The sequence below is a fragment of the Echiichthys vipera genome (genome assembly GCF_963691815.1).
Source record: "Echiichthys vipera genome assembly, chromosome: 18".
Classification (NCBI taxonomy): domain Eukaryota; kingdom Metazoa; phylum Chordata; class Actinopteri; order Perciformes; family Trachinidae; genus Echiichthys; species Echiichthys vipera.
In genome coordinates this window covers 7701225-7720381 of record NC_139843.1, presented here as the reverse complement: position 1 = coordinate 7720381, position 19157 = coordinate 7701225, and the positions used below count along the sequence as shown (strand labels likewise).

General features: G+C 41.7%; 1 protein-coding gene across 1 annotated transcript; it reads right to left on the bottom strand.

Moving 5' to 3' along the window:
* Positions 1-529: 529 nt before the first annotated feature.
* On the bottom strand, positions 530-18029 carry polr3e (polymerase (RNA) III (DNA directed) polypeptide E). Its single transcript, XM_083932578.1, has 21 exons — positions 17911-18029; positions 16760-16860; positions 15644-15694; positions 14823-14900; positions 14626-14741; positions 13526-13608; positions 13156-13263; positions 12018-12067; positions 11305-11424; positions 11103-11188; positions 10338-10382; positions 10137-10228; positions 9800-9920; positions 9562-9643; positions 9399-9458; positions 8225-8382; positions 7102-7163; positions 6538-6995; positions 4014-4091; positions 2645-2767; positions 530-2561 (listed from the first exon to the last, which is right to left on the bottom strand). Exons 2-21 carry the CDS (start codon positions 16796-16798, stop codon positions 2505-2507), a joined length of 2067 nt encoding a protein of 688 aa, XP_083788704.1. The 5' UTR covers positions 16799-16860; positions 17911-18029; the 3' UTR covers positions 530-2504.
* Positions 18030-19157: the final 1128 nt, after the last annotated feature.

Sequence of the window (19157 nt, the reverse complement as noted above, 5' to 3'; positions counted from 1 at the left end):
TTGTCCCCCTTTAACTTTTGCTATAAAAAAAGAAACTTCTCCATTTTCACCAACCTTACAAGTAATGATCTGAAATATGTGCAAAATTTAGCACTTGATGGTAGGACATCATCTGTGCACTTTTAAAAGGAGACATGTTTTGTAGCAGAACAAATACTTCCTGTTAAAATGTGTGTGTTCCTGTAACTTTTGCAAGGTTGCTCCCTTCCCAACCTTCTACCCCCCTACTTCTGCACCTTTGCTTGAACCAAACCCAACCTTGAACTCTGCCAACCACAGACAAACAGACGTATAATCATCTGGCAAATTAATATTAAGTGTCTCTGAGATAGTTCACGCTACAGGAGCCTCCAGGACCACATTTTACCATGACACACACACACGCACAGACTCACAAAGTGAAAACAACACCAACATTGCGGTCATGGCTGACAATAATTCTGCACAAAATAAATATTTCTTGGGTCTCTGCAGGTTCCCATGCGGCATTAACCCGCCACTCAAGACTCAAATAAAGACAAAAGAGAAGTTGACATTGAGAATGTTTATTGAGCAAAGTAAACCAATGAAAAAGAAAATCCAGCAGTCATAACTTGACGTTACTTCTGCACTCTTGAAGGTTTAAAAGAGAATCAAACGGTTCGTTTTCTGTGTTTGAAAGGGTGGGAGTTTGTCTTGTGAGGCACTTTAGACGGAGGCTCAAGATAGCAGCACGATACACCAGCGTATCCAAAGCAACAGCTCCCCCATCACCCCCAGTGTGACCACGACCCAGTCCGTTGTCACATCCGTTATTAGATTATAATGATTAAATCCAGGCAGATTTATGATCAAAACACGACAAAAAAAGGTTTCAAAATTGCATCTTTATTTGCCGTCGTCAAAACCAGTCTCTCATAAAGGAAAACCATTTGAAACTCTGTACATCCAACCAAAAACAAACCTCAGCATCACTCGTTTCATCCGGTACACACTCGACCGAATCAAGCAGAAATGTGGGGAAAACCACATTAGATTTGGAAGTTTCCAGGTCCATGGCTGCCAAAGATATTAAGTGATTTCAGTTGAACAACATGAGCAAAATAACAACAGGGACTTTATTATTTTTGCATCATTTTTCCTCCTTTTGTTTCTGGTTTGCTGACTCATGAAGTGCCGTAATCAACCGTGTCATCGGACCTAAAAGGGACAGTTTGTGTTTCATACGTGGGTTTAAAGGAATACTCATCCAAAGTGAGTGCATTACCTTCAGTAGGGGGCAGGGCAGCAGATAAACGCATTTAAGCCACCTAAAAAATGTCTGCCGATAAAGAATCAATTACATTTTAAGTGTAAACTATATTTAGGATATTTCTACCACTTTGTCTCACAGTCAAACAGCAATTACCTTTGCATGTTTCCTTAACCGTAGAACTTTATGCATAAGTGCTACTAAGCCGCGTGATCTGTTACGCCGCAGACCAGCAGTTTGGGTCAGACTTCCCGGGGTTTACGGATAAACTAATACAAGAAAATGAAAAGGAGTGATGAAATGCCGTTCACCATGGAGACAAGAGGATGCAGGAGTATACAGAAGGACTTTTGCAAAGGGAGTATGGATGCTCTACGGTTAAGAAAAGTAAGTGATTTAGCTGTTTAACGGACTGCGCCGCTCATTAGCTTCCAACTGATTTTGTTTGCGCGCCGTTTGTGGTCTCATTTAACCTCTTGTTGGCAACCGCCTTTTCAAAGACACGTACAAGCTTCAAAATTCACAAGTGAGGTATTTACCGGGGGATTCAATGTCGTAGAACAAAACGTGATCTCCGCGTTAACCACGGATCATATTTAAGGCATCTAAACACAAACCAACGAGGGAAGCAGAAGCGCTTAAGGACTCATTCCTGCAGCACCGACTACAGACAAGTACATGCTTCACTTCACAAAATCAGAACTATCCCTTTAAAGTTCACTCTTTATGTTGGAGTTGTAGGGTGGAATAAATACTCTTCTTCAAACAAGTCAGGTCAAAGAAAGTGTGTTCAGTGAATGGATGAAAAATAAAGTTTCCTATTCTGTTTGCTTTGTTGTTGAAGTGAACACATCGGGAGTAAGATGAAAGCACTTTGAGCCATGCTGCTTTCAACAGTAACACCATCCTGATGTGTTCAATTAAAAAAAAAAGAATCAAACATGAGGTCCAAAAAAACAAAAATCTACTCATAAACCGTATATTTATCTTGTCATTTCTTCATTTTTTTAATCTTGTTCCCCCCTCAGACACTCTTAGTGCGAGTATGTGAGCAGTTTCTGTCCTCCGCGCTGCATCAGAGTGCTCTCAGGCAGCAATGCTGCATGTTCTGAGCAGATGGCTGACATCTTCGGTCCTCCAAATCGCCCGCCCCTTGGAGCTGGGCGAGCTGTGATTGTGATTGGCTCTCATCTCTCTGGCTGCCCTCCCACTGGACACCCGGGAGAGGATTTGATTGGCTGACGGTGACCACAGGGGGGCAGAACTCTCAGGGTCAGGACTGTATCGTTCCCTTGAGGTACCAACTCCCCGCGTGGCTGGTGCAGCACTCCTGGAACAACAGACAAGTTAGAGCGGCTCTTTTGACTTTAATAAAAATGAAATGTGTACGTTCAGTCCAGTCACACATCTCACATTCAGCAGCCGGTCGACTTCTGCCTTCGAGATTTCTCCAAAGTCCTGTGTCAGTCTGGCTTGCACCATGTTCCTCCTGACCCGGTAGTACTTATTGAACAGCTCATACAGCAGCTGACGTTGCTGCACAAGGAAAAGCAGAATTCATTTAAAAAAGGAAATGGTTTCAGTGCGTGTACATGCACAGCAGTAACCAGTAAATGGTAATAATCGGATTATTGAAGTTCCCCACGTATACATGAGAGGGTCGAATGGGAAAATGACGGAGTAACTCGACCTCCGGTACAGTAGGAGGAGCTACAGCTGGTCAAAATACGGCTTTATTCTCTGGTACACATCACAAGCGGGGGGAAACGGACGACTTTTGGGCATAATTACGACAGAAATGGGTGGTGACGTTAGTTGCCACGGCAAAGTCCTCCCTCAGTTTAAAGGTAACGCTTTGTTGTTATTTTTGCACGTTTTTTGCGCCGTTGCTTCCTGGTTTATTCTATTTCCGGGTAAAAAGCCACCACAGTGGAGGGGGGAGAGGGGAGTTTTAACCCCCCCACATGCGTTTTTTACCGATATCAAAATACCCGATAATTTTTACAATAGTCTTTTGTACGGATTTAAGCGCAAATATTGCGAAAAGTGAGATTTCCATTTTTATTATTATTATAAAGCTAAAAGGAAAAGTGCTATTTACACATTGTGAAAGTATCAGACCTCTCAATTCACAGAGAAATGCACACAGCCCGTATTCAGGAACTGTGTCTTTAAACGAGCCGTCAGGATTTCGTGATGTCACAACTGTACGACACGTGGATTGGTGTTGGCCAGCCGGTTCCAGTCTTTATGCTAACCGTCTGCTCGCTGCAGCTTCATACTTCAGAATTACTTTATAGATCCTGGGGAAATTTTAGTGTACGGTATAAGCGTGGAATAAATATTATCATTCAACTAATTTTCCTTTAAGGAAACAAGCATCTAAGAGAAGCAACCACACAGACCAGTGTTCAGTCTAAAGTCATCTTCACATTGAGGAATTTTACAAAGGAAGACTAGAGCAGACATTTGCAGCTAAGAAGCACTGAATACAACAGAATGTCAACCGTCATTGACTCAGGTTTTCCGTTTTAAAGACACGTCTAGCTTGCAGCTTTGCCGACAAACCGATTAGTGTCCTATTTTTCTCTTCTGTGGTTCTTTACAGTAATGCTACTTGTAGATCACGGCCCACAAAGCAACACGCTGTGTGCGGTTTCTCAAATTCATGTGAAATTCAGTGATCACTGAAGGCTCTGGCTGTCTGTGGTGTGTTTCAGCTGCAAATGTGTTCAGAAAGGATGTTGTGAAGCGACTGTAAACCTGTTGAGAAAGCCTTTACCTTGTCAGTTTCATCTCCAGTCTCCCACAAACCAAACACCTTCTGTTCGTCAGCGGCTAATGTGGTCTGAGCAGGAAACTGAAGTCAGAGAGAAACAGCAGTGTCAGAAAAGCATTTGACCAAATCTTCAAACCTGCTACGCTACATCATGCTCTTTCCTCTTTTTAAACATGCACTGTGGAGCAAATCACTTCAGTAAAGAGTCTCAATAGTCACTAAGTACAAGAATGTGTTTGGACTGGAGTAGGTGTGTTCATAAACATAATAAAGCACGCATATTTAGGGGAAGCGCTGCAACGCTTAGTCAGTCGATTAGTTTTCATATATTAAATTAATCATTTGAGAATTCTTTTAGAATAAAAGTTAAAATTCTCTGATTTCAGATTCTGAAATGTTCATATTTTGTGGTTTTGAGGACGTCATCTTGGGTTTTGAGAAACACTAATTGCTATTTTTCACCATTTTCTGACATTTAATAGACCAAACAACTAATGTATTATTGTGAAAATGAGTTACTATTAGTTACAGCAAATTCCATTTTACACATCACAGCTTTGTTTTCCTTTCTCTCAGACACTAATGTGTGTTAATTTGGTCTGTTGACAAAATGCCAAGTCAAAAATAGGAAGAGGGACCAACGCTGAGGAGGATTACCATCTAGACACAACTCACTCACTCAGAACTGATCTATGAACCGTCAGACATCTGAACCAATAACGCTCACTGTGATGTAGAAGGTGTGTCGCCTGATTCCAGATCTGCCTGCGTTTGTAAACAACAAACCTTCTTAGTCCCTCACTGAGCAGTAATGAGCTTTGTTTCAGGGCCAATAATCTGTTGCATAAGAAAAATGGCAGCGGGCCATTCCCTCCCCTGCGGCGTTACAAATCCTCTGACATAAACTAAGGCTGCAGATTGGATAAGACCTAAGCCAGGACAGGTCTGGTCCTGGCAGGAGACCAGGCTGCTTAATGAAACACACCATGCCAGGCCCTGCCCTGCGAGTAAACGACGCACCAACTTAAACACGGAGGTTAAAGATCGCATTTATCTGCATTAAGGCCACAAACGTCAATCTTGGTCCAAACACTGAGGACAGAACCACACAGAGCAAACACACTGAGGTATCAGGTGTCTGCTGGAGTGGAACCTGAGAACCAGGTCTGCATCGCTTCAGCGCTCTTATAAAGCGCTCACAAGCAAAACGACCGTTAATGACGTTACTCTGCTTGAGAAAACTGATCGCTGCATTCAAGCTAAGGAAAGTCCCCATTCAGCACCCACAGACAGGGAGCAGCAGCTCTTACTCCGGGACAGTAAGGGAGAGTAAACTCAGCACTTCTAATCCTGCAGGTGAAACAGAGGACCACTCAGTCCTTTTATGTTTGATACTGGGGGAAACTTTGAGGACTTTCAACAAGGAAGAAGTGTCCTGCATCACAGCCACAGAAATGATACCAGAATTATCTGAATCGTTTTCAATCCCTTATCAATTTATCTGCCAATTATTTTCTCAAAATGCTCATTATAATTACTCAGACTCCACAGTTGCATCTTCACAATCCTCATTGTGTCAAACCAACAGTTGGAAAAACCTAAAGATAATCAACTTGCTATTATATATGAGGACAAAACGGCAAATCCTCTCGTTTCTAAAGCTGAAACCAGCAAGTTTTTGACATTTTTTGCTTAAAAAACAACAAAAGAACAATCAACTAACCATTTCACTCTCACTGGTCAATTATATTCACAGCATTCAGACCTTGTAGAGTTCACCGTGCAGCATTGCACAACAACGGCTGCAACTTACGATTGTGTTTCAATACCATTTGATCTAGAAATGAATTGTTTTATCCATGCCCGTCAAATGTCCCTATGTTGATGTTGAATGTTTTGTTTTACCTGACCAACAATCCAAAATGTTCCTGTTCCCTAATAATCTATATTTATACATTTATTTATCTATATTTTAAAACATGTTATTTTAATACAAAAGAAAATATTCACATTTTAAGGGCTGAGAGTTGTTTTCCTTCTTTGCTTTAAAATGTACTTAAACTTTACAAAAATGGTTGCTAATTAATTTTCTTCTAATCATCTAATGGATTAATCGCGACAGATAACGGCACTGTTTAATGAGCAAGTGTCGAATTGGAAAAACTATTCAGAGCCGAGTTCCTTCCTCAAAGCAACAGTAACGGCTGTGAGAGGTTTTGACACTTGATGCTTCTTCAACTTCCTCATCTTCTCACCGATACATTTCTCAACATGCCCTCGCCAGTGCAGCAGCACCTCGCAGTGTTCTGCAAGACTACTGTCCGTCTGCATGTGACCTGACATCAACAAGAGCGTGAATTCACTCGGGTGTCAGGGTCGATTTATAAGAATGTGATCAAACAAAAGAAATGATAAAAAGATTGAGAGAGGGAAAGTAGGAGCATCCTGTGTGAATGAATAAGAGTTTTACATCCAACTCCTTTTAAATCCAGAGTTCTGACATCAGAAATCCTCCGTGGATACTCACAGGCACCATTATCTGTTTACACTGGCAGAGCAGTATGGCGTCCTGTAGCATGTGGTCCGAGATGGAGGGGAAGATGCTCCGTCCCACCGGCATGGACGCCAGGTGGAGGCCGAACAGCCTCTTAAATTCGTTCAGCGTCAGTACAAAATGCTTCCTGAAAGTCTTTTTCACAAAGTCCAGCAGCTCCTGGGACGTCGTGTTGGTGGGACTCCCCCTGTTACCGTTAGTGTGATCGAAGGCAGCGGAGGTGGCACTGGGGTAACCATTGACAGAACCGTTGGCCATGGAGGAGGAGGTGTCCATAGGTTCGTTTTCCCCGTCGCTGACGGGCTCCTGTTTGACGTTGACGCTGCTTCCCGTCCGTCTGGTGTCCAGGTCCTTCTGTAGCGACGGCTGTTGTGCTTGAGCGCGCTCCTGAGCCATCTTCAGACGCTGCTCCCCGCTCACATGAACGGGCTCTGAAAGAACAACACACAGATACGACATCAAGTAAGATCACCTCTGCTGTTGTTTAATGTTCAATGTGTGAACAGGCGACTGTTAGAAACACAACTCTGTACACACCCGGCTGAGAGGAGCTCTTTGGCATGAAGTCTTCTTTGGAGAAGTTGAAGACTTTTTCCAACCTTAAAATGGGAAGACAAGGCACAATCAGACCACAACCCTGCCAGAACATTTACAGGGTTCTTACTCTTGCCTAGAGATCATCTTCAGAGCTGTGTCTCAAATCACCTTTACACTTACACTTACAAGTACGGCAACATGCAGTGCACTACGAGTACCGGGATGGTGCATTCATAACAACGTTAATATGAAATAAAGTGGACATACATTTCATATGCATACTTGTTTTGCGGAGCTCTGATAGACTGCCTAGTAGTCCATTCTCAGCTAACAGAAAAATGGAGACTGTTGAAAGCATTTTTCAGGACTACACAAGATTCTGCAGGACATTCTTAGGCCTTAGTAGGTATTTGGATTTCAATTTTGGTATTTGAATATTCGTTTTGTTTTGTCTTACACATCCCTTATAAAAAATAAGGACCTTAAATAAACCGAAAGACACGTCTGCAGCAGTGTTTACATTTCATCTCATTGTCTCTACGAGTCTTTACTGTATTTTGCTGTCAGTTATGGTCACTTCTCTTCTCCCTCTCCTCTCGGTCGGTTGCTGTGTGTGCAGCAGAGAGCAGCAGCAACAGGGGAGTTGCCTACTTGTTCTGCTACCAACATTAGCTGCTCCGTTTTGACAATGCAGGCTTAAAAGATGTGCATGCAGGGGGTAACGCTTCAGCCTGGGCATGTCAGAAACGTGTTATAACCGAGCCGTCTGGTGTGTGTGTGTGTGTGTGTGTGTAGAGGTCTGTAACTGACTGGTGTCGTTTTCAGACGATTTAATACAGATAAACATTGTCAGCGGTGTTGGCTGGCTCCTTTAGGCTGATTCAGGCTTCGGCTTATTCGCACCCCCTGAATATTTGAAATTCACTGTTGATTAATACTCAAAAAAAATATGGTATTCGGGACAGCCCTTTACATTTTACTTTTTCTCTCATTTCCCACGTCTTGAAATTTGGTCAACTGTTTTCCAGGATGCGTGAAAACACTGATTTAATAGCTCTTCCATGACTGAAAAGGTGCAGGTTCTTCAGTTTAAAAAAAACATTCCTGGTTGAGTGTAACCTACTTGCTCTGGATGCCAAGCCACAGCATGTGTTGCCTGTGGGCAACATCTGGGTGTTTCTTAATAAACTCTACGTCAGTAGGAAGCAGGAACTCCCAGCCCCGGTTGACTCGAGTGGCGGCCACATGCTCCAGGAACTCCTTCACATCCTCTGGAGGAAGCTGACAGAAGACAAGAGGAAGGACTTGTTAGTTCTGTTTACCTGAATCGACGGAACAACTGCAGCCTCGGAGTGACAAGAAACAAGTTGGAGCGAGCGTTCAAAGACACTTCCGCTCCAGTGAAGCGGCTCAGCATCATTATCACCATGAAAGGCTGCGGGGGCACTGAGCATCTCCCAGGTGAACGAGCGTTTGTTTATGGTGCACTCGCAACAACAAAGAACTCCCTTCAGCTGTTGCTGTTGTCAGCCAACATAAGAGCAAACATGGTGGTAAACGTGGTAAACGTAAACTAGCAAGAAGCTCTTTTTTCTACACAGATCTTATGGAACAACCTGGCGAACTTAGGACATTTTTAATAAAAAGTAAAGGTGGATCTGTGGAGAAGGGAAGGAGTTTGAACTGTGGACGTGGAGTTGCAAAGGAGGACTTGTAGGTTTCCATTGTAAGTTTCCATCATTACGTATGTAGTCATGTATTTTGTCTGCTGTTTCCTTCAAGGATCACTTAATAAATACGCGTTTTTAGTAATGCTAATTAGTAAGTGCAATCCTCTGGGATTATTATGTCCTAATATTAATTTGAGTTGTTCTGCTTTAAATTCCTAATAAATCAACCAAGAACGTGTTCTCAATGTCACAACAATGAACTCATTCCCACATTATTTGAACAGGCCTGTCATATTATTCAGTACCTGCACAATTTCTCCAATAAATCAGAAAGCTACGTAGCAATACGGACGATAAACTCAGTCCAGACCTGGTTGAAAAGGAGAGGGCATCACACTTCCACAAACAACTTCCTTGCAATCGTGTTGAACACCCAAGAGACTCATTTACCGTGGAAGCAGCCTCTCTGGAGGGCTGCGCATATTTCGAGGCCGAGTGCCTTAAATAATTAGCTTTTCCGTGCTAAACATTTAGAACAGGGTTCCCACACTTTCTTAAACAATAAATTCAAGGACATAAAGTGCGCAGGAACAATTCATTTTGGGATTGCGGTCTTGTGATTCTTACTTTGATGATGGACGTGATCTCCTTTCTCATCACAGAGCGCTCCAGAGTGAACCTCCACATCTACAAAAGAAACAACTGAGTCACTAAGACTTTAAGACACATTATTAGGCACTGCGCTGCGCCGTTATTGGTTTCATTTGGGTGAACAGGGGCAACAGCTCACCACAAAGTCCCGGCCACGACAGAGCACTTCAGCAGGAACGCCGCTGTGAGGACTGCAGGTGTTTTTCGGATACAGAACATCACTGCAGAAAAAAAAAACATACAGAGGAGTCACTGAGCTGCCAGGAGAGTTTAATATTATAAAATATTACATCATAAAGAACACACACCCTCTCATCGTAGGCTGCAGAGCTCAGTTTAAACAACACCTTTAATCTGAAAGTGACGTTTCCTCTCACCTCTTGACAACCCAGTTGCCCTGAACCAGCAGCGCCACCTGCTGGATGCAGCGCAGCGCTGCAGTTGAGTCTGTGCCAGAAGCGAGCAGGCCCATCAGGTTGGCAAACGGCATCACCTTGACTAAAGCGGGAGGGGAGACGTGGGGAAGGAAAAACAAAACATTATTGTCAGAGGAAGGACGGCTTATATAATGTAAATATGATGCAGTTTATGATTCGTTCAATAATTCTGTAACATAAGAGGATAGAGTCCATGTCGTATGTCTGATAGATACTAATGTTTTGTCCTCCCTGTCTGGCACAACATCTGCTATCAGCAGATCAGTTTTGGACCTACCATTCTTCATCAGGGTCTTCACTTGCTCCCCCAGCGGCAGAGTGCGTAGTTGAGCCATGGAGAGCACATTACTGGGACCGACCGGCTTCACACTGACGCACAGAACAACAGAAACGTCAATGAAGCATCTTTGAAATTGTACTGATATCTTAAATAATAATAAATATCAGGACTTTTGTTACAAGTATGAGGAAAACTTACACTTTTTCCTCTGCGAGAGGGGGCATCAGCATTGCCAGGTACTCCCTGCAATAAAAGGGTGAGCATTTAGCCATGAGGACTTACATAAGGACAAGAAACCCAGAGGGATTGAACCAAAAGTTCATCGAGTCCTGGTAGAAGATATGACTCAATATAAGTGTAATCTTAGAAAGTGGCAACCCAGGAGTCAGTTGTCACCACTGACTGCCTGAAGTACCTTTCACACACGCACACGCAAATGTCTGGATCAGCTGATTAAACATTAAAATCGGACTTTACCCTGCCAGCTCCGTAGTACAAAGTCTGTGTAATCTCCAAATGTGTCGAATGAATAGGAAGAGCTCAGATAATTAATGATGTTCTCTATCATGTGGCTCATGAAACCGGAAGAAAAGGAACATCGCAGATTGAAGAAGAAAGGTAATTCCCGCGAAAACACCAATTCAGAAACTTCTAAGCCCCGACGCAGAGACCCACAGACAAATTCAAGTAGCGGGAGGAGACTCGGTTGTTTGTGATCAAATTACAAACCGGCTATGTGACTGCGGTGTAATCCACATCACGTCCTCCCGTCTTACACGCTCTACCCAGGCGTCACCGCTCGTCTACACCCAGCGCAGTATTTCCAGTAAGTGAGAAGATAACATGAAGTTACAAAGCAAGCTTAGGTGTTAGCGAAAGAAAGAATACGCCACAACTGAGACTTAATCTAGACTCCGGGTCAAAGTCATGAGATGTATTCGAGTGCTAATTGTTTATACTCACTTTGGCGTTTTGACCAGTTCAGAGTTCTCCGAGGCGTCCACTGACTGGCAGAACAGGTACTGCCTTTCGTGCTCTGAGTGCCCGTCCTGAATTTGCATAACATGACAAAGAGAAAACTGAAGGGGACAAGATCTACGGACAACGCAGTGAGGGGCAGCTACGATACACAACAGCACACTTCTGGATAACGAGTGGAGCCTACCTTGACACCGTGGTAGTGCAGGTGAACCCAGGGCTCCTCCGCCTGCTTCTTCTGGAGAAACTCGTACGACTGGATCCTCCTCTGCCGAGCCTGCTCCGACTCTGGGCGAGCAAACCTCACCTGGAGCGGAAACACGTGCAGATTTTCTTTAAAGTTGCACTCCGTAAGAATTGAGATACGTTGTTTCTAGCGGCCTCTTTGGCGGTACGATGTAACTGCAGGCTGGCCTGTTCTTTCAGAGCCCTCCACCTTGTCAAGTTCACGGTCACTGTGTGGTGACTTTTTTTCTATTTTTTTTGCTCTTTTGTAAACTTTCTTGACACACATTCACCTCTCCACTTCCAGTCCGTGCCCTATACGATCCCCTCTTAAATCCACACACACATGTTCCTTAAACACTTCAGTCCTTACTACAAGCCTGACTGAGAAGTTGGAAGTTCCCGAATTCTGATCACAAGTGAACGCAGCATAACAGTTAGTGGCGATCTTGGTCGCCACAGACACGGATATTTCAATACTCAGCAAAAAGGCAAGTACAAGTGCTTTCATTGGTGGGTCATGTGATCAATTACTATTGTTTTAACTCACTCTTTGATAGATAGGAACTGAAAAGACGACTAATTAGATGAAAATCTAGTACAACTTTAAGAAATGATGGCTTCATTCTGGCATATGAAGTCAGTGTGATCATGAGCGTGTGTGCAAGTCTTCACCGTAATGGCCTTGGCGTCTTCCTCGGCTTCATCCTGGGAAGAATCTCCACCTGCAGACAAAAGACTCTGGTCACAAAACAGTCGTCACACCTGATCGTACCAATCACACCATGTTTAAAGCCATTTCTTTAAGTTCAAAAGCGTCAGAATTTTTATTTTTTTAACAAGACCTTGGACTTTTTGGTTTATTACCTCAGCCACTGGGGTTATGTTTTTAGATTGTCAGCAGCATTTCAGAAAAATTACTGGCCTGATTTTCATGAAACTGGGTGGGAAGGTGCAGCCTGTGTCACTGAGGACCCAATAAAACTTGGAGCGGATACATCACGGGGTGGATACACAAAATATTCTTTACTTGCATTTGGCCTCGGTGGCTCTCTGTGCTGCTCAGTGCCCTATAGTTTTTTAAAATGTTTACTTTCTTAAGTGCGGAAAACACAAAACGTGAGCTCTGCTGTAACCATAATTTACATTTACGTCGAGTGATCTGTCGGTTATTTTCTCGCTTCATAGTTTGAGGATTGAAGTGTCTAAAATCCAAAACGTTTCCATTCACAATTATACAAAACAAAGAAAAGCAACAAATCCTCACAGTAGAGGTAGATGCTGAGAACTTCTGCTTAAAAAATCAATTTTAAAAAGTTGTTGTCATTGTTTCTTTAATGAATTATGTCATTTATTCATTAATGTTTCTTGAGCTACAACAATTATTTGATCGACAGAAAAATCATTGGCAACTATTTTGATCAGCAATTAATCGCTAAAGTAATTTTGGGTGCAAAAAAAGTTTTCAGTCTCTCAAAATATGGAGACTTCCGGCTTTTCTCTCTTTTAATCGTATTAAATCATATTTTTTGGGGTATGGATTGACAGCAAGACATTTAAAGAGATCACACGTTGAGGCGCTGAGAGACTGGAGTGCACATTTTTCTGACATTTTAAAGACAAAACAACTAAATCCAGAAGATAATGAAAATAATCATTAGTTGCAGCCTAAAATGTTTCTTAGATATTGGGCGAGTGAACGACAAGAGACTTAATTAAAAAAAATATTTCCTCAAGATCTTGTATTAATATTAATACAAAAAAATTCTACAATAATCTTTCTCAATTCTTTTATTTTGAAAAACAGGCACACCTTCATTGGCCGCCTCCCTCTCCCTGGTTTTGGTGTCGGCCTTGTCCAGGTAAGAGAAGCTCGGCCTCATCTGCAGGATTCCCGCCAGAGGTGTGACGTGAAGCTCGCCTGTTAATGAGAAAACAATCAGTGGTTGATTGTGGACTCGTGCGAGTGTGTCATGAAGTCGACCATACTGGCACATTTGATTATCTTCGACGTAAACACAGTAAAATCCAGGGACGCGATAAGAAAGGTCAGACTGATAACGATTCACATGGACTCTGCGAGCGTGAGAGTGACCTTTGTGCATGTACGAGCAGCAGCAACGAGGTCAGACAAACCAAAAACACAAACACTGCACTGAGGAGGACTCGGGATCGGGTCAGACCTTTGCGGAACACAGCAGCGGCGTATCTGGAGGTGTTGGTGGTGGCCTGGATGGAGGAGAAGCTCTGTTTATCCATCATTTTCCTGCAGAAGAGAAGAGAGAAAAGAATGCTCAGGACAGGGACCTAACAGACTAAAACAATTAGCTTAATTTACCAAAGAAAATCTAGCAAAATAGCACCTAACTTTAGAGGAGTTGTTTGACTAAGCATGTGTGTGTTCTCGCCAAAAGTTAGAGCGATACCACTCTTGAGTCTGTACGCCAAAGATAAAGCTACAGCGAGGAGAGATTTAGCTTAGCTTAGCTTAGCACAAAGACTGGAAACAGCTAGCCTGGCTCTGTCCAATGGAAACAAAATCTACCTGCAGGGTGTACGCAGGAATCCTGAGGTTAAATAATACCGTAATACATTTTTAAGACCCTTTCCAGACATTTGAAGACCTCATCACCACTTCAAGTTATAACCGGTTACATCAGTGACGCACTTTCAACTTACATTCACTATATATTGATTCATATAACTTTATCAGGCAGCCGTCAGTCGGTGAGCAAGTGTGCTGTCCATTTAAGATGACGTCAAACCCAGCAGGACTCCATAAATAACGTACGCAGAATCCTACCGCACACCCATGCACTGATTAGATCCATGCAAACTTTAGGGTACAACCTATTTTGGGCAAATATACACATTGAAGCAGCAAAATACCTGACAAAATGGGTTTTCAGACTTTTAAGGACACTGCAGAAACCCCGACCTACTAACATGTATTAACACTGTACTTCTTGTTTGTTTGGTCCGGATGAAAAATGCGTTTCTAGGGGTTTGGTGGCGGATATTTCTTGGTTCTGAGGAGCAGAGACAGCAGAGAAGTTGCTGTTCAGAGCCAAGAAACAGTTTCCTCATTTACAGTCTTTATGCTGAACTAAGCTAACCTTTTGCTTGCTGCAGTATTTGTAGACAAAAGTGAGAGTGATCGCAAGCAAATATTTCAAACTTTTGCTTTAAAACAGTGGTGGCGACTCATAAGTAGTCAACTTGATCCCATTGACCAACAAAGTGTCATAAATACATGAGTGTTGAGTGCAGAGGAGGAACGTACACTGAATAAGTGTTGGTTTCGTCATAAGTCGTGCCGTCCACGTTCAGCGCTATCTGCTCTCCTTTGCTGCGACAGTAGTTTGGATTCGTTGTGTCCATGGCCATTTCCAACTCCACCTGTATTACGGAGTCAAAACATTACAAATGTGCTCCACACTGATGATGGATGATAAAATAAGAAAGGAAGCTTTTTTTTACCTTTTGCTGCTTGGGTTTGATCTTTGCTGATAAGTGGCTGACGTCATCGTAGGTCATATTGGACGGTCGTACAGGGTACTGGGTCAGAAGAAAACAATACTCATGACGCTTTAAACACGGTACATTAGTCAGAGCGTTTACATGCAGTAAACCTGAAAATAGCCTTTCCCTGGTAAAGGGAATAATCAGATTATTGAAGTTCACTTCGTATTCATGAAAGAGGGTTGAATGGGAGAATGAAGGGAGTAACTTAGCCTCCGGTACAGTAGGTGGCGCTCCACCAACATGCAACTGGTCAAAATACAGCTTTTTATTCCGGTTCGTCTTTGTCAAAATCACAGGCGGACGACTTTTGGACAGAATTACGACAGTAACTGGTCTTCTGGGTAGTGATGTTACTTCCCATGGCGAAGTCCTTCGTCGGTTTAAAGGTAACACTATTACTGTTGTTTTTTTTTTACGTTGTTGGCACCGTTGCTTCCTGGTTTATTCTATTTCCGAGTCAAAAGCCACCACCGCGGAGTTGGGAGGGGGAGTTATAACCCACGGAGCATGTGCAGACGCAAAACCCAGAAAGCTGTTTACACACATGAATAATGAGGGAACTGAAGGAGTTCTCTAGGTCTGTTAGCCGGGGTATGAGAACTCCGATTTCACCCGGGGGAAGGTGTTTACATGGTGTTTAACCCGAATATCATCAGGTTTTATAACTGCATGTAGACGCACTGATTCACACCGCAGAATAAAAAAAGTTGAGATGACTTACAGAGACAAAGGGAGTCGTACTCATCAGCATTAAGATCAATAAAAGAAAACATTACCTGGAAAAGATACAGCTTATCCGCAAGACTTTTGGCAAGATACACATCGATCTAAAAGACAGAGACACATTCATTGAAGTTATTAATAAACAAACTGGTGCGAGGAGCTGACAGATCTTCTCATTTGAGCTCTTTCCTGCAACGTGCGTGATTGTTTCTGATGTTTGTGCGGGACCGCCTGTGTCTCGTTGCAGATCCTAACATTACGTTAATGAGAGGTTATAAAATAGATGTTCTTACAAAAATCTGTGTTTTTTTTATTGTATATGCGTTACAGAAACCACTGGGCTCACGTTACCTTACATTAAAATGATCCCAGTGCAGTATACACATTAAATTAGGGAAAAGGAGAGCCCTGATGTGTGTGAATGGGAACCAGTTTAGCACACAGCCAACAAGTCACATCCTGCCGACATGTTGAACCGCGTTAAATGTCCTGAATATTAAGAATTAAGTTAAAACAAATCAACATATGATGACAGTCATGGTTGATATTGTGTCTTCTAACATCTCTCTCTGTTTCTCTGCGGAACATGTGCGACTGAGAGAGTTAATAGATCGAGGACTGATAAAAAATGAAAAACAAGTGTGGGTGGACGTTAATATACCCGGGCCGCCCGCCCAGTTACAATCTGTGTGTGGGAAAGACTGCATGGATATAAATGAGGCCTTTGAAATGGATTATCTAATTAAATCTTGTCATAGAAGGACTGTGCATAAGTAACATATTCCCTGCTGGAACGAACACACGCAAACAAATTTAGGGTACAAGGCTGACGTTATTCTCCTACACGTCATTTTGTTATCAAACCAGGGGGATTTGTATTTCTGTAACCGTCTGATTTCCCCGCTCACTCACCAACACAACTTTAAAAATCTAACGTTTGATTTCCTTAAACAGCTGAGCAACTCTAGTCTTAAACAAATGCTACTCAAACAGATGTAAATAAATGTTTTTCTCCCAGTTATATATATTTAATGAGCGAAATCAACAACTAAACTACAGTACCCATGTAAAGATGATGAAGCCACAGTGAGATTTAAGTGTTTTTGGACACAAATGTAACTATCAGGGTAAATTGATGGTTTGTAATTGTCATGTTGAAGCAGACATACCTCCTCTATAATGGGGTCGTCATCATCCCCGCTGGCCATTTTGACGTGGACAGAGCGAGGAGAGGAGAGGAAACAGGAGCGGCTGGTCTCAGAGATCCAACCTGAAACAAAAAACACTCAGTATGAGGAGTTTACTCTGCAGGTGCACATCACTGCTGCCAAGTTTTTACACACTTTATCCACCACTTCAGTGCAATAATTCAATCTTACTGCTCATTTAATACAGTCACATATTTTATCTTATACATTACTCTACAATTAACGTATCTGAATTAATTTTAGTTGAATTTTATTTTACCTGTATTCTTACATCTATATTTAACCAAGAGTTTATTGTTTAACTTTCTAACAATACAATTAAGGAAGCACCTTGTGTTTCTTTCTCATAATCTGTCCACTGCACCTTAGATTATTATATGTTTACATTACTATGCATGTTTAATTAGAATGCTTATTTATACATTTTATTTTTTAGGTATCTTTTAAATAGTATTTCTATATTGCAGTTTTGATTTGTCTGTGTGTAATGCTGCTGTTACAATGCAATTTCCCAGCTTGGGATCAATAAAGTATTTATATTCTATATATTTAGCTAAGTTTATCTTATACTGTATATAAACTGTATATAGTAGATGGTATACCTCTATACCTTATTTGTGAGCTGCTGGAAAGTCATTTTCCTTACGGGAGTCCCCCCAAAGGGGTCAATAAAGAGAAGTCTAAGTGTGAGTTGTGTATGAAACCCCAAAGTTAGCCTGCAGCATCAACCATGATCATGCAGTCTGTCAAGTGATGCTACCAGGTAAATCTCACATGATGCAAGACAATGCAATCAACACCAACTGGCTGCTCTTTATGCCAACACGGTGTAAAACAGCATCACATGAAGCTAAACAAAGAGTGATTTCACATTGTTGTTACACTCGTTAAAGGCCAGTATTCCTAAAAGAAGAAGTCAGGCTAACTTAGCTTGATTAGCAGGCTAGCAACAACAGCTTCGGCCACTTATAACACAGGCCTGCGCTACCCGGTTAGCCTAGCATTAGCAACAAACTAGCTTTGGCGTGCTAACATGCGCGTGAGAGTCATAATAACACACAGTGGAGTAGCCAGGGTGATGAAACAACATCCGGACTACATTCATGTCTCACCTGCACACTTCACGGTACCGTTTTCTCTGTCTCATCCGTGTCTGGGCTGAGTGGAGGTGGTGGTGCGTAGAGAGCAGAGGTGTCTCAGCTGAAGTGTGTCGGTACCATGTTGACTCTGCTGCACACAGACACGTGGGGAGGAGCCCGTGCCCACAATGCACAGCGACACTTGTCGTTTCCACGTTATTATATCTTCACTAGCTTTGTTGTTGTTACAGAGGAGATTTTTTTACACGTTAACCTGCGTTATTTCATTTCTGGTACATTAGGTTTGAATGGAAGAAAAAGTTATGGCAGCGGTGGGATTCGAACCCACGCCCCCGAAGAGACTGGAGCCTTAATCCAGCGCCTTAGACCGCTCGGCCACGCTACCTTGGTGCAGTGTTGGCGGCTAGTATTTGGTATTTTTGATTGTAAGACATCAACAACAGACATGATTAAGACTATAAAACTATAACTATAAAAACAAAAATCCCTGAAATGTTACACGAAATCTTTTCAAAAATATTAAAAACAATTTAAAAGACTGAACTTACCAAATTGTTTTAACATAAACCCCCACGCTCTATCCGTTTGCATTTATAAATATATACATTTTTTATATTGATTTTTTAAGTCTATTATATTTAAACAAATTCAGAAGAAAAACTACAGTAATAATAAATAATAATAATTTACATTTTGAAATACTAAATATTATTCAGGAAATTACAGAACAAACAAAAATTAAACACAAACAGCGACAGAAGTGAACCCAAAAGTCTGCAAGTGTAATTTAATGTAATAAATCACATTTAGGACCTTGTATCAGCTTCTCAAGCACATGGTGTTTACTTGTTCACTCATATTTATGTTTAAATACTACATTAAAACTGTTAAATAATAAATAAATGATAGAATAATTATTTAAATCAGTGTACTTACATTGTGCTACATGAAAAATACTACATTAAAACTGTTAAATAATTAATAAATGATAAAATAATTATTTAAATCAGTTAACTTACATTTTGCTGCATAAAAAATGAAGACTTTACTAGGGGATCACAAGTTTCATAATTTTGTTTTCTTGAGAAAAGGAGCTTAATATTAATAATAATGACAATAATAATAATAAAACAATCAACTTGTAATCTTGAGACAACAGAAATTTTAAAAAATAATAATTTCAAGCCCGGCTGTTCTCATCTTATGTTTATTTATTTTTCAGTTTACGAGTAGATATTTTTGAGGGAAGAGGGAGATTA

What these genes read in the sequence shown, in the direction of transcription:
- polr3e (XM_083932578.1), bottom strand. Translation starts at nt 16,798, where the DNA reads ATGGCCAGCGGGGATGATGACGACCCCATTATAGAGGAG. An exon ending in AGATCACGTCCATCATCAAA is followed by an intron (nt 8,383 to 9,398) that starts GTAAGAATCACA and finishes GTCTTCTGTCAG; the next exon opens with CTTCCTCCAGAGGATGTGAA. An exon ending in AAAGAGCTCCTCTCAGCCGG is followed by an intron (nt 6,996 to 7,101) that starts GTGTGTACAGAG and finishes TTGTTCTTTCAG; the next exon opens with AGCCCGTTCATGTGAGCGGG.